Here is a 14,019-nt window from a genome sequence, read left to right on the forward strand (position 1 = left end):
TGGGGTGTGAGATCGAGAGGCAGAAATCGAATCACCTAGGCAGCAAATCGACCAACCAGAGGATTGACGCTGTCCCCAATGAGCTTGACATTGCGCTGACACAGACACTGCACAGAGGCAACCAGAAAAGCCGGGGGCAATCTTTTTGGGGCTGGATTAGCCAGGATTCCCAGTGATAGTGTGAGGTAATCTCACAAATCTCGTTGTCAGGATTATTCTCTGTAATTGGATTGCCGGGAAGGCTTCAAAGATGTATTCAGATTTTACTACTGCATAATAATAAAACCCTCAGAGCCGCTGCACCGGTTTTCCCGCACTGGGTTTTTCTGGGGACATTTGTCCAAAAAATACTGTCACTTGTGCATCTTTCTCTATTTGTTCTGTTCTTGTTTTGGGAAAATTAATTAAGTGAAGGCTGCAATAGGTGATTCGGGTGGGATTCTCAAATTTTCAAAATTAGACTCGAGACTCCCTCCATCCATCAAGTCAACCTTGTCATTCTTTAGTTCAATAACTCCTGTAGTAGTCATTCTTCTTCACACTTAGATCCTTGCAATGGCACCAATATTATATCATTGTAATAATACTAGCATCGAAACTGTGATATCACCGAAACATTGGAGAACCAAGATTTCATCACTGTGATAATATTAAGACATTCACTATGGTAGCAATGTGATAGCACCGAAACTGTGAGACAAAAATAACATAGTGTCACTGTGATATATCACCGAACTTGTTGAAGCACCGAACTATGGTAATAGTGAACTGTGAGAACACCGAACTGTGGTGACACCGAATTGTAGTTATCATAGCATTGAACTATAATCCTTGTATCCTATCTGAGCTCCTGCAATGACACCGAAACCTTGTCTCTGAAATGTCTTGTCCAAATTTCTGTGATCACCAAAAAACTTCTTAGAAATATGCGAGCTCTGAACTGTGTTTTATGCAAAGTACTTAGGTTGATATATATAGTTGTTGCCACATGAAAATAGGTTGACATGTTATCATGAAGAGTTGTGTCACTGTTATTGAGATGACATATATATTCGAAAAATTGTGTAGGCCGACATGTGATCACCTTATGGAAGTCAACTTGATGGAGATTCTTTCAATAGTAAGGAGACTTCGATGGATGGAGGAGTCTTCACAAATTGGCTTTGACAATAACTTAAAGCCTTCAATGGAGGCTTGACCTATACATTTGACCCAAGCATGAAACCCATGCTTTAATAAGTCAATAATAAAAATTCTTTTCTTTATTCTTTTACCAAGTACATTACAAGATGACTCAAATACATTAAATGAAGACCGAACCTAGTTACATTTTCCAACATCCCTTAGCTGCCAATTTTCAACAATGTATCCAACTCAACTAGTGCACCCACCTTATCGATAATAATTAATTCTTTTGCCATAAATAATCTCCCCTTTAAGTACTTCTTGCATGGATAAGATATAAACTTTCCAAACATACCTTGAGTGAAAGATATGTATTTTTAAAATTATTTTCGTCTTTATCCACGCCAAGGTGCATGCCAATATCCTCATGCTTGTGAAATTATAAATACGAAAATTATGTTTTTCTACTAATTCAACACATGGCACCATCTCTCCCATTAATCATCATCCTGTACGCACCACCTCACTACCTAAAAATAAGCGTACTAAAAACAATAGTGAACTCTCCTAGAAATAAAACTTCCAAATCTAAATTTGAGCCTCCGAAAAAATTAGGAACTTTAGAATGCCAAAATAAATAGCATGTTAAAAATAGATGCTCCTAAAATAACACTACTTCATATGTCACTGCAAATAGGTTCATCAAACTCATCTATCTTTAAAGAACTTTGATTTGTGCTCTATTTTTCCATGTAAGCCCTATAGCCCTAGTTGCTAAAAATACTAGTCTCACAAAACACCTTGCATGTCATTAGAAATAGTCTCATTAGACTCACATGGAGGCAAAGAGTCCAAATATATCATTAAATCCAATGCGTGAACATTGAAAAAGTCAATTGCTAAAAATAATAGTGTAACAAAATTGCATGCATGTCACATGCAATATACCAACAACTGCTACATATGCACATGAACGTTGAATGTGGCATGAATCACCTTTGAATCTCAAACTGTGAAACTGGATATGGTCACCATGTTCAAATTGATCTTTGAAACAAATTGTTTGAAATTGCTATACCAACAAGCTTCTGAAGGATATCTGTTAATGGATAAGCTTGATGAAAAAAATTGTGCTAACATGAGAATTGCATGTGTTGATTCTAAGTGTTAACGCAATCTAAGCCAAGACTCCAAACCATGCAACAAGCTCCATGCAATTGTGTAGGCTGAGTCATCCTCAAGTTTGCTAAGACTTCACAAGTATTTGCTCAACTTTCTAAGGCTATCAATGTTTGTTGAGCCTTGATTTTGACGGCAAGTTGTTGAATGCTCACTGTTGTCTCAATTTTTGGTTGAGATAAGATAAGATAATTTTATTAATGTCCAATGAATGACCACAAAAGTAGTTAAATGAGACTGAAAGATACATCTAGTACGAGTATAATGTGGGAGTGCAAACACAACTCCTAGAAAATGCCAAAGCTAAATCTAGATAAAATGAAGTAAAGAAGGATACAACAATAGGATAGCTTCATAAACATGTATATAATTTGATCAAAGGCCCCCGGTGATGTAGAAGACTAAGTGAAGAAGTTCGGGGTTGGAGGTTGATGATGTCAAGAATGCTCGAGTCTGATAGTCGACGGCAAGGGGGACAACAATGGTGCTAACTCACTATCGGAGTCTTCTGGATCAATGAAGTGTCTGGTTGCACGATCCAAGTGGGGGGGTGTAGGAGCAAGGGATACTCCTAGCATTTGAAGTTGAAGGAAATAAGCTTTAGATAAGTCTTTGGCTGCTCTGCTGGGGTTATGGAGGAGTGCGTTGGGGGGGGGGCACCCTACTTGAGAACCTTACGGAACTAATCCATTTGACACTCTGGGTGTGAGTGAACTGATGTGTAGTTCGTCACCTCTGCATTGGTCTCGAGGATACTGATTGGCCTCCCAAAGGGGGGGGGGGCTTGCGGGAGACCCGAGCTCTCACTGTTCTACTATGTGAAATACTTTGGAACTTAGCTCATTGCTTGTTGCTTCAATCATCCAGATCGACCTGAAAGTATGATGTTCGTCTAAATCATCCTCAAGTGAGGCAGGGTATGGAGGATCTGATATTTGTGTCTGAATATCTCCCTAATGAAGAGGGCTAGGCATCTATGGGTAGTAAACTAGAAGAAGGTAGAGAGGGATCCTCATAAATCTCTATAGAGGTAGTGGTAGCACCATTTGATCTTATAGTATAGGGGGCACCTAAAAATGAGGCGTTGCTCTGTTTTTGGTTCTTGAAGGTGACACATCTGGTAAATCCTATTAGATCTTGGTATATTGTGGTCAATCTCCACTCAAAATTGACGAGAACAGACCCCAAGCTAGCATAAAGGGATCCTGGATGAGTGTGTCTAATGTCTGTGACTCTGGGCGTCTATGGGGCACAGACGATGTTGAGAGCTGAATTGACTTTCTAACTCTTGTAATTTTGGTTTCAAGCAGGTTAAGATGAGGGTTGGAAATATCTATGCATTTTGACCAAATAATCAAGAAGATTTCAAGGGACTTGTTATTTGTGAACATGGTTGGATACGAAGTTATTAGAGCTGGAATAGGGATCAAAATAGATTGAGGTTCAACTAGTACAAAACTAGAATCAAACTATAACTGTCTTGAGGGTGAATGTAGGAAAATGGCACTGCGTGAATAATGATACATGTCCAAATTAAAATACATAGTCATTGAGGCTTTAAATGGCCTCTAGAGTCCAAAAAACACCATGCTACAAAAAATAACTACATATCATCAAAACCATTGCCTATATTGGGATCCTGATCCTTAGTAGCATCCTTTGTCTCCTTCTCTAGCCTTTGCCTCTACCTTGATCCTCCAAAAACATTAGTCAACTTGCTCCATCTGAGCATTAAAATAAGGTAGAAAAGCTTAACATGAATAATTAGTGATTATGGCTTGAATGAGGTTATGTTTATACTAAATTCATGACGGAGCAGTTCAACAATAAACAACACCAACATTGGGGTGCATGGAGGGCTTGGTGCTCTTGATTAAATGCCAATCCCATACCCTTATACATGATTGATTCCAATGGAAATGTAGCAATCCTGTCAATCTTCAAATCTTGAAAACTAGTCTGTTGAATTTTGAATGGGATATGGAATTCTACTTTCTCCATATGAAGTCCAATTGTAATGTCCCTTTCTGAATGATAATTTTTGGAGAGCGACTTAGTAGCCTATTTGATTCTTGTAGGCTATAGTTGAAAAAGGGGGATCAATCAATTTAATTGTTTAAATGTCATTTGTGTGAAAAAACATGTAAAAGTGACATTGAATAATTAACTTAAAAAAGTGTTATTAAGTGACTATGGGAGGAAAAACGAGGAAAACTTTATAAAGTCACTTTATATTATTTAATTGAGCAAGAAAAGGTAAAAAGGTGAAAGAAAGTGTCAAAGCGAAAAAGGGTTATAAAATGGAGACCCATGGTATAAACCAATGGTATTCTCAGGATAAAAGAGAGATTGGAGCTCACTCTTTGGGCAATTTTGATTATTTTCTCAAGTTGATTTTGAGATCTCTTGCAGCTTGTGTGTGTGTGGGGGTAAAACCCCTAAGAGAATTAGTTTTGGTGATGAAACAAATTTACCCTAGTTGATCATACGGAGGAATTACTTAGATTCTTCACAAGAATTCATTGCCGAAGAAGAAGATTAACTTTTTGGGCCAAAACGAGGGTTCAACCAGAATTAGTGTGGATAGATTTAGCTATCAGCTATTCGTGGTGTTGATTTGTGGTAGCATCGGATGTGCTCTAGCCATGAAAATTGGTGAAGAGGCTAAAGTACATGAGATCTCCAAGACCCATAAATGGTTTGGGGAAATTCTGCCCGGTGAAGGAGATATTAAAATAATTAATATTTTTAATGGGTTCCTAAGTCTAAACTTAGGAAAATAAAAATATTAATGGGTATTAATATAAAACTGGGTTAGAAGGTTCTAAATGATATGGATCAAGCCAAATCTAATCTTAGCCGTTGATTAGAGATGTAATCTAGGCCGTTGAAGACTTAACATAAAAAGTATAAGAGGAGGCTTGAGGGTTAGTTGGAGATACACCAGAGTGATCAGTCAGTCCGATTTTCTAGAGCAGGGTTTGCTAAGAGAAATTGAACCAATGATCAATATTGCAGCGAGGGGTAGTGAGTGCAAGGCAGAGATTGTGTCGGAAGACCAGTGCAGAGGTAGACACAAAGTCAGAAGGAGCCACGCAGAGGCCAACAGTGACTGCGTAGAGGGCCTGTGTGAGTGACGTAGAGGCTGTAGCGCTGATGCAGAGGCAAGAGAGGCTGCGCAAAGCCTCAGAGGGCTGACGCAGTGCCTCAAAGAGGTGTTGGAGAGAGTTTCGTGGAGCAGACTTTTGAATATTTGCTTCCAAAGAGAGGTATTACTGCCAGCTTTTTTTATCTCTGTCGGGTGAGCCAGTTTGGCACCCAGTGTATTCAAGAAAAGCTGCTTAATAATAAAACCCTCAGAATTGCTGCACCGGTTTCCCAACTTGGATTTTTCTGGGGACGATTGTCCAAAAATAATGTTGTCCCTTGTGTGTTTGTCTATTTCTTTCAGCTGTTGATTTGTAGATAGTTGAGACTGTATTGTGTTTATTTCAGTATTTATATGGTTAAACCGTTAAACAACTTTTTAGTAATTAAATAAGTAGGCGAAATAAAACACGTGGAAGCCAAGGGAGGCTGAATTCATCAGTATATCAGCAAAATATGAGGGTTTTGTGTGGGCCATTTCAGCCTGATTTTACTGTGCAAGATCAGCACATTTCATTCAGCCAATCAAACCAATATATTTGCCGAGTCATGGCATTTCAAAGGGAGGTCGAATCAGCTTATCAAATTGTCCCAACAAAGTGATTTACATCAGTTTGTCAAAAGAATTTCAGAGCTGCCATCTTCTTCTTATTCCCTAGCAAAATCGTGTGGGCCACTCTCAGGTTCCCAGAAACTGAATTTTTTGTTGTATCTATGAGGGGCTGCCTGGCATATTAATGAATCATATTTAGTTGGCTGAGTTGTTGCTGTAAAAGTTTTATTTGTGGCTGTGTTATTAATGTTATTTTGCTTGTGGTATAATTGGTGTAAAGGTTTCATGCAGAGTGTTTGATGAAATGTCTTTGAAATACTTCATATTGGTTTGCATGCAAAATGTTTGAAAGATAAAAATTAAAAGTTTTTCAAATTTGGTGGATAATTTAGTAGGGGATATTACACCAATAAGGTTGGAAGCACTCGCAGACAATCTGAAACAACTAACAGTAATGTTGAAAATTTAAATAAAAGGATAGAAAAGGAAAGATAAACGAGAATGTCAACTTTACTAAGAATTTAATATTACCAATAATTATCGAGGAGTTATTTTTTTTATTTTCGTTTCATTCTTTTAATTTATTATTTTTTTGTCTTCTACCCTGGAATTGTTGTTGGTCCTACAGACTGATTCACAGTGGGAATTGGTCTAAACTGGTCAATTCGGTGATGAGCTGTCTTGTTGGTCTGGTTTAGAGATTGATTTGGGGGCTAAGGGGTATTGACTGGTCTGGACTTCCAGCTCTGGCTCGACCGGCTGGCTCCAGTTTGGACTGCCAGTTCTGACTCAAACAACCCAGCTATGGCTTGGACCACCAGTTCTAGCTCAGACCACCTGTCTCCAGCTTGGACTGGATGGTCCTGATAACTATGGTTGGATATATTGTCAAAAATCACATTAACTTTAACAATAGTAGCTATTAGGTTATTTAAAGTGCCTCGCTGCCCTTACAAAGGGAAAATAGGATTCAACAAAAGGTAAAACCATGAATGCGACAAATTATCCATTAACATGCATTGGAAAACGTTAATTAGATTCTTTGTTGTTCAGGAAACGAATTTGTGAACATAGTGACTTCAACAATAATCAACAACTAGATAATGCAAGCAATGAAAATTCTATATATTTAAAAGCTACACATAGTAAATGTACAATGCTGTTATCTTCTTAGTCTTATGACATGCTGGAATTATGCACATTCTAGATATTTAAAAGCTACACGTAATCAATGTGCAATGTAGTTATCTCTTAGTGTTGACATGCTGGTTCATGAGAAATGGTTAGCCAAAGCAATGATTTCCTTCTGATAACCTTCAAATATTTGAGTTCTTTTAAGGATAATGGTGAAAGTCTGGGGACTATAATTGTTGATGGTCACACATTTAAGTAGCTAGAAACTTTAAATCTGATGTTGTGAGAGACAGACAGCTCAGTGTTTCATGCAGCTTGCACTTACATCAGTGGTAGTTCCTAGCTATTTCATTTACATTGCAGCTTGTGCAAAGTTCCATACTATTTATCTATTTTATTTTATTTTTTTGTATATTTTTTATATCAACCAAATGTATCAATACTTACCAGTTATTTTATTTTGTGTTGTCTTGAATGTGCAAAATGTTGTAGTTTCTTGGTATGTTCGACGACATCAACTCTGATATACGTTCTGCAGCAAGGAAACTTCTTGGTCGAATAAAGCTACCCAGCATATCTATGTTTAAAATGACAATTGAAGCCCTTATGACTAATCTGGACAAGCATCCCCAGGTTTTCTACCATCTATTCTTGTCCCTTTCTCCCTGATGCATCTTTTTCTGTGATGGTTTTACAAACGTTTGCTTTCAAATAACATACTAGACTTTGGAGTAACATTTGAAGGTCTCAGTGAAAACTAGTGAATGGAAATGCTACCAGTGTTTATTTACATTCAAAGTTAGATAGATATAATGAAATATACTTAAGATTCTTTATGGTTATAGCATCATTGGCAATGGTACTTGAAGAGCTGAATCTATCGATTTGCCATGGCACATGAGAATCTGGTTTGGATCTTAAAGTCTCTGACACAAACTGTTAAATTATGGTATGTTCTATGCTTAGAGCAGTTTACTTCTTTTCTTCTTATTAGCCACAAACTAGCAATAACATATACATTAAGTAAAGTGCAGATAGAACATTAAATGATCAACAGAAAACAAGCCAAGACAAGAGACACAAGATGTGGTGGCTAGCCAGGGACAAACCCTAATGCGGGGAAACCCTTTGTTCAAATCTTCTTTTATCTTCAATAGTTCGGCGGAGAGAAATAGTACAAAATCAGAATTCTATAGTTTTATATCAGCAGCAGCAAACCCTAGATTAGCAAAGTCAAACTTGGTCAAACGAGTTGAAATTGACTCCAATATGCTTGGTCAATTTCTAGTCAACTAGCCCTCGAACAGCCTGAAGAAACAGCCCTTGAACAGCCCCAAAAACGCAGTCAATCTGTCGTTGACTGAAGTCAACCTGCTGCCCAAAACTAGGGCAGTCAACGCTGGTTAAACCTGTGGACGGATTGCCTCGATCTTTGTGCCAAAAACTGTCGCCTGCCTAGGAGAGGCAGCCACACCAAAACTGCACCCTTGATGAGTCAACGCTTGGTCAGCATAGGTCAAAGATGCCTTCAGCTGTCTCGGTCAACGCAGTGAACAATTTCTGCATCCTGTTTCAGCTTGCGTCTTCTTGCTTCCCACGTGTGAGAGATCCTCTTCCTTGTCTATACCCAATCATACAAGGAGAGAGAGAAGAATAAGAAATGATGAGATGATTTGAAATGAATCAATCTCACTTGTATTTATATGATTTGTGCCACACATTTAGTCGCTGGGCGACCTTGACAATTTGTCAGGTAATTACAAATAAATTCATATCTTCATAAATACTTGTCGGAATCGGATGATATTTAGATCAATCCTACACCTCTTGACAAGAGGAATCTAGGAAAAATATCAGCTGCCATAAATGAGGTGACCCACATGGAGTTTGGCCCTAGTTGCCAATTTTAACACTCCCTCTCAACTAAGGAGAACTTCATCTGCAATCCGTTTGACTGTCGCTACTATCCCAACCATCAAATGCACTGCCTTGCACTGCTTGGCCCTGCTTTGCTCTGCTCTACTCTCCTTGAACTATGAAGAAGAAGAAATGATCGAGGATGTATCATACCATCCTCCACTGACCCGAAGTCAGTCTTAGAGTGTGTCATACCACTCTCACTGATCTTAGATTAATATTATTGATCCCATATCAATGGAGGTCATCCTAGCATAGGGAGTACAGTAGATACAACGATGCGTCCATCGATAGTACTACTAATGGTCCCTAACCCCATTTCCCTACTCATTGATCAGATGAGAGGTACTTCCCATGAGTCCCACACTGCATGGGTAGGATGCCTTGACAGGAGAACTAATCATCCTGTCCACAGGAGAACGAATCATCCTGTCCAACAGTCGCCATAGAGAACTAATCATCTTGTCCACAGGAGAACGAATCATCCTGTCCAACAGTGGCCACGGAGAACGAATCATCCTGGCCCACAGGAGAACTAATCATCCCGTCCTACAGTTGCCACGGGGTGTCACAAGGGAAGGTTGAACCTTTCACCCTGTACATAGTGCACCACCAGGGGATGGTGAGTCACCCTGTGGTCACATGTCGCTCCAAGAAGTACCCCACGCCCCCCTTGGAGCTCCCAGAGCTCAATACATCATACTCCACCCTCATAAGAGGGTCTCTGAACGACACCAAGTCGTTCTCGGAAAGTAAAAAATTTGATCTTTCCCAGGGGCTTCGTCAAAATGTCAGCAACTTGTTCATCTGTACCGACATGCTGGAGCCTTATTTCTCTCCGCTGCACCATATCCCGAATATAGTGGTACCTGATATCGGTATGCTTGGAGCGATCATGAAATACGAGATTCTCCGATAAATGAATTCCGCTCTGGTTGTCACACAAGATCACGGTGGTATCCAATGTAAATCCAAACAACTCACTGAAGAGATTTCGCAACCAGATTGCCTCACAAGAGGCCATAATAGCAGCAATATACTCTGCCTCGGCGGTGCTCAAATCCACCGACGTCTGCTTCCTGCTCATCCAAGATATCGAAGCGGATCCCAAAGAGAAACAGTACCCGGAAGTGCTCTTTCGATCCACCACATTGCCTGCCCAATCAACATCGGTATATCCATGCAGTCTCACATCTCCAGCGGTGTATCTCAACCCATGAGTGATTGTGCCACGAAGATATCTCAATAGATTCTTGGCACCAATCCAATGTGAGTGGTGAGACTCAACCATATGTTGACTCAACGTGTTGTTGCAAAACATATATCCGGCCAAGAGTTCACCAAGAACATCAATGCTCTGCTGAGTTGACGATACTTTGTAGTATTTCGTAAAACGGGTCCAGCAGCACTACCACTTAACTTCTTGAAGTCAAGCTCCATCTGGGTAGTCGCGGGCTTGCAGTCCACCATACCGAATCTCTCCAATATCTTCACTACATATTTTCCTTGAGATAGGAAAATCTCCCCAGGCTTCTGCCAAACTTCTAGTCCTAGGAAATAATGCATCAATCCTAGGTCCTTCATTTCAAATTTAGAAGCCAACTCCCTCTTACATTTGTGAATGAGAGGATCTACACCTGTTAGAAAGAGGTCGTCAACGTACAACACCAGTATGAGAGGATTGTCATCTTCAACCTTAAAGTGGGTCGGCTTCACTCCTAGTGAATCCCAGCTTCATCAAGTAGCTATCGGTCCTCTCATACCATGCTCGGGGTGCTTACTTTAGCCCATAGAGGGCATTTTTCAACCTGCATACATGAGATTCTCGATCATGAATCTCAAATCCTTTGGGTTGCTCCACATAGACCTCTTCTTTGATCGAACCATGCAAGAACGCGATCTTGACATCCATCTGATGTAGGTTCCATCCTTGCGAAGCAGCAAGGGTTATGATCGAGTGGATGGTGGTATATCGGGCAACAGGTGCAAATATCTCGTCATAGCCTATACCTTCCTTTTGAGAGAAGCCATGAGTGACAAAATGAGCCTTATACTTTTCCGCACTTCCATCAACTGCATGCTTTATCTTGTAAAGCCATTTTGAAGTGACAACTGCTTTGTCTTGGGGTCTGGGGACCACATCCCAGACATCGTTTTTCATGATGGACTCATATTCCTTAGTCATAGCATCCTTCCATACTTGATGCTTGACAACTTCTGCGAATGACGAAGGCTCATTTTGGATGATCGTGCTCATGATGGTCAAGTATCCTTGATACCTGGTCGGCTTCTTACTTTCTCGGAAGGTTCCCCTGGGTGCTATGTGCCCTTCAACATCATCAAGTGTCCCCCTAAGCCATGAAGGCCTCTTCCTAGAAGAGGAAGGCTCTTGCGGAGGGGGATCAATAGGATCCATAGGTTCTTCCAGATCGAGCATCGTCTCATCTTCCTTTTTCTTTGGTTCCCTGGTGTCAACTTCTTTAGATCCCTTTTGAGTAGGAAGATTGTCAACTTTGTTAAGAGCCATATCTTCGTCAAAGGTGACATCATGGCTAATCTCGATTTCCCTTTGACCAGCCACATAGATTCTATAGCCCTTAGTGTTTTCGCTATAGCCCACGAAGATTCCTTTCTTTCCAGATGCACCCAATTTATTCCTCTTTTCCTTAGGCACATGAAAATATACCGGACTTCCAAAAATTCTAAAATGAGATACGTCAGGTTTCTTACCAGTGAACATCTCTTCGAGAGTCTTGGAACCCAATGCTTGATGAGGGCATCGGTTTTGCACATATTCACAGCTTCAGCCCATAGATACTTCAGAAGTCTTTGATCGTGAAGCATAGCACGAACAACTTCCACAATCGTACGATTCTTCCTTTGCGCCACACCATTCTGCTAAGGAGTATACGGTGTTGTAGTCTCTCTCTTAATGCTAGCTTCTTTGCAAAAGCCATGGAACTCATTGGATTCATACTCAGTCCCATTATCAGTCCTTAAGATTTTGATTTTCTTTTCCATTTGATTCTCGATATAGGCTTTGAAGTGACGAAACCAAGTGAACACTTCATCCTTCTTTTTCAAGAAATATATCCAAGTCTTGCGAGAATAGTCATCTGTAAAAGTGAGGTAATATAAATATCCTCCCAAGGAGTTCACAGGCATCATACCAGATATGTCTGAGTGAACCAACTGCAATATATTGGAGGTCTTGCTTTGGCTTGAGGGGAATGGTCCCCTTTTGAGCTTCCCTTTGGCACATCCTGGACATACACCATTTGTCTTGCATTAGGTAGAGCTTTACAAGGAAGGTGAACAAACCTCCAATGCCATAGTTCGGACTGAAGTGATGTGTCACAAGACATGACACCCAACGGACTTCCTCCGACCTGATATAATGAATCGACTCGAAACCCAATAGTGAAAGCTTCTTTAAAATTATTTTTCCATACACTTACCTTGCCATCGATGAAGGTTAGCTTGTAGCTTTTGTCTTCCATTGCCGAAATGGACACCAATTTCTTTTTGAGATCAAGTACACAGAGGACTTCTTGCAAATGAATTGTATTACCCTAATTCAATTGAAGAGTGACATTCCCTACGCTTTTCATGGGATATTTTGCGTTGTCCCCAAGAACAATTTCCAAGTTGGTCTCCTTCTCTATCAGATTAGAGAGAGCTTCTTTGAAACCAGTGAAGTGCCTTGAGGCACCACTATCAATAAGCCAATTTCCCAAAGTGTCCGGGGGAGCAGTAGTAGAGAGGGCCGTTGGTAGACAATATTCATCTTGCTTATTGTTAACAATGTTAGATTCATACATAGAGTTTCTTGCCTTCTTGAAGAGTTGTCCTCTTCCTTGATTTCCAGCATTTCTTTTACCTTTGCCATTGGACCTGCCATTCCTTTGATTGCCTTGAGAGTGGTTTTGGTCATCGCCATGGTGTGAATCCCTTTTATCAGGGTGCTCCCTCGCATAGTGGCCCATTTTGTTGCAATTGTAACATCGACCTTTTCTTCCACCCTTTGGTCCAGCCTTTCCTTTGGATTTAGCCCCAGAATTGTTTCTTCTTTTAGCATGAGAAGAAAAGGCAGAGGGATGGCCTTTAAGTGCGGGCATTTCTTGCTCTTCCATCCTTGTCTCTTCTTGAATACATCTAGCCATCAATTCCTCAAATCCTGGGATGACATTATTGTTGAGAAGAGTAGTCTTGAATATATACCATTCAGGTGGCAGTCCTCCAAGAGTTGTGATAGTCATTTCCCTGTCAGGAACTACTTCCCCAATAGATAGGAGATCATTCTTGATCTCGGTGATCCTTAAGAAATATGCTTGCATACTCTCATCTTTGCCCTTCTTAATTTCCTTCAGCTTATTTCTAAGGAACAAAACTTGATTTGCATCATTAACTTTAATTAAACTCACCAGTCTATTGTAGATTTCCTTGGAGGTTGTCAGCTCGGAAACATAGGCCACTAGGCGCTTGACGATAGTCCCGGATGATCTTCCTTGCTTTGACTTCTCCCTTGGACCACTTGCTTTTGGCAGCAATGGATGCATTTGATGGAGGCACAACAATATTGCCTCTCACATGGTCCAACACTTCCTGATCTTCTAAAGTCGGATCGAGAGACATCTTCCATCCGTGATAGTCAGACTTCTCATGGAGCTTGTCTTCGGCGAGGAAGAGTGTTGAGGATCCCATGAAGTTTTTAGGATAGCCTTGCCAACCTTCTCTTTGGTAATTGCTCTTGCTCTTGCTTGGGCTTTGTTTTCACCTCAGCTTTGATACCATGTTAAATTATGGTATGTTCTATGCTTAGAGGAGTTTACTTCTTTTCTTCTTATTAGCCACAGATTAGCAATCACATATACATTAAGTAAAGCGCATATAGAACATTAAACGATTAACATAAAACAAGCCAAGACAAGAGGCACAAGATGCGGTGGCCAGCCAGGGACAAA

At 40.2% G+C, this 14,019-nt stretch overlaps 1 protein-coding gene across 3 annotated transcripts in view; it reads left to right on the forward strand.

Annotated features, from left to right (window-relative positions):
• LOC149156822 (protein SIEL-like) overlaps positions 1 to 14,019 on the forward strand; it is a 281,782-nt gene that overhangs the window by 171,506 nt on the left and 96,257 nt on the right. For 2 of the 3 annotated variants that reach the window (XM_089438630.1, XM_089438632.1), the window contains one exon: positions 7,631 to 7,771. The exons of the other annotated variant lie outside the window; for it this stretch is intronic. In XM_089438630.1, the coding sequence (XP_089294756.1) occupies positions 7,631 to 7,771 (141 nt within the window). The remainder of the gene's footprint in view (positions 1 to 7,630; positions 7,772 to 14,019) is intronic. 3 annotated transcript variants of the gene reach the window in all.

The sequence above is a fragment of the Pinus tabuliformis genome, chromosome 9 (assembly GCF_031772625.1).
Source record: "Pinus tabuliformis cultivar Carrire ecotype Pingquan chromosome 9, CPIR1, whole genome shotgun sequence".
NCBI lineage: Eukaryota > Viridiplantae > Streptophyta > Pinopsida > Pinales > Pinaceae > Pinus > Pinus tabuliformis.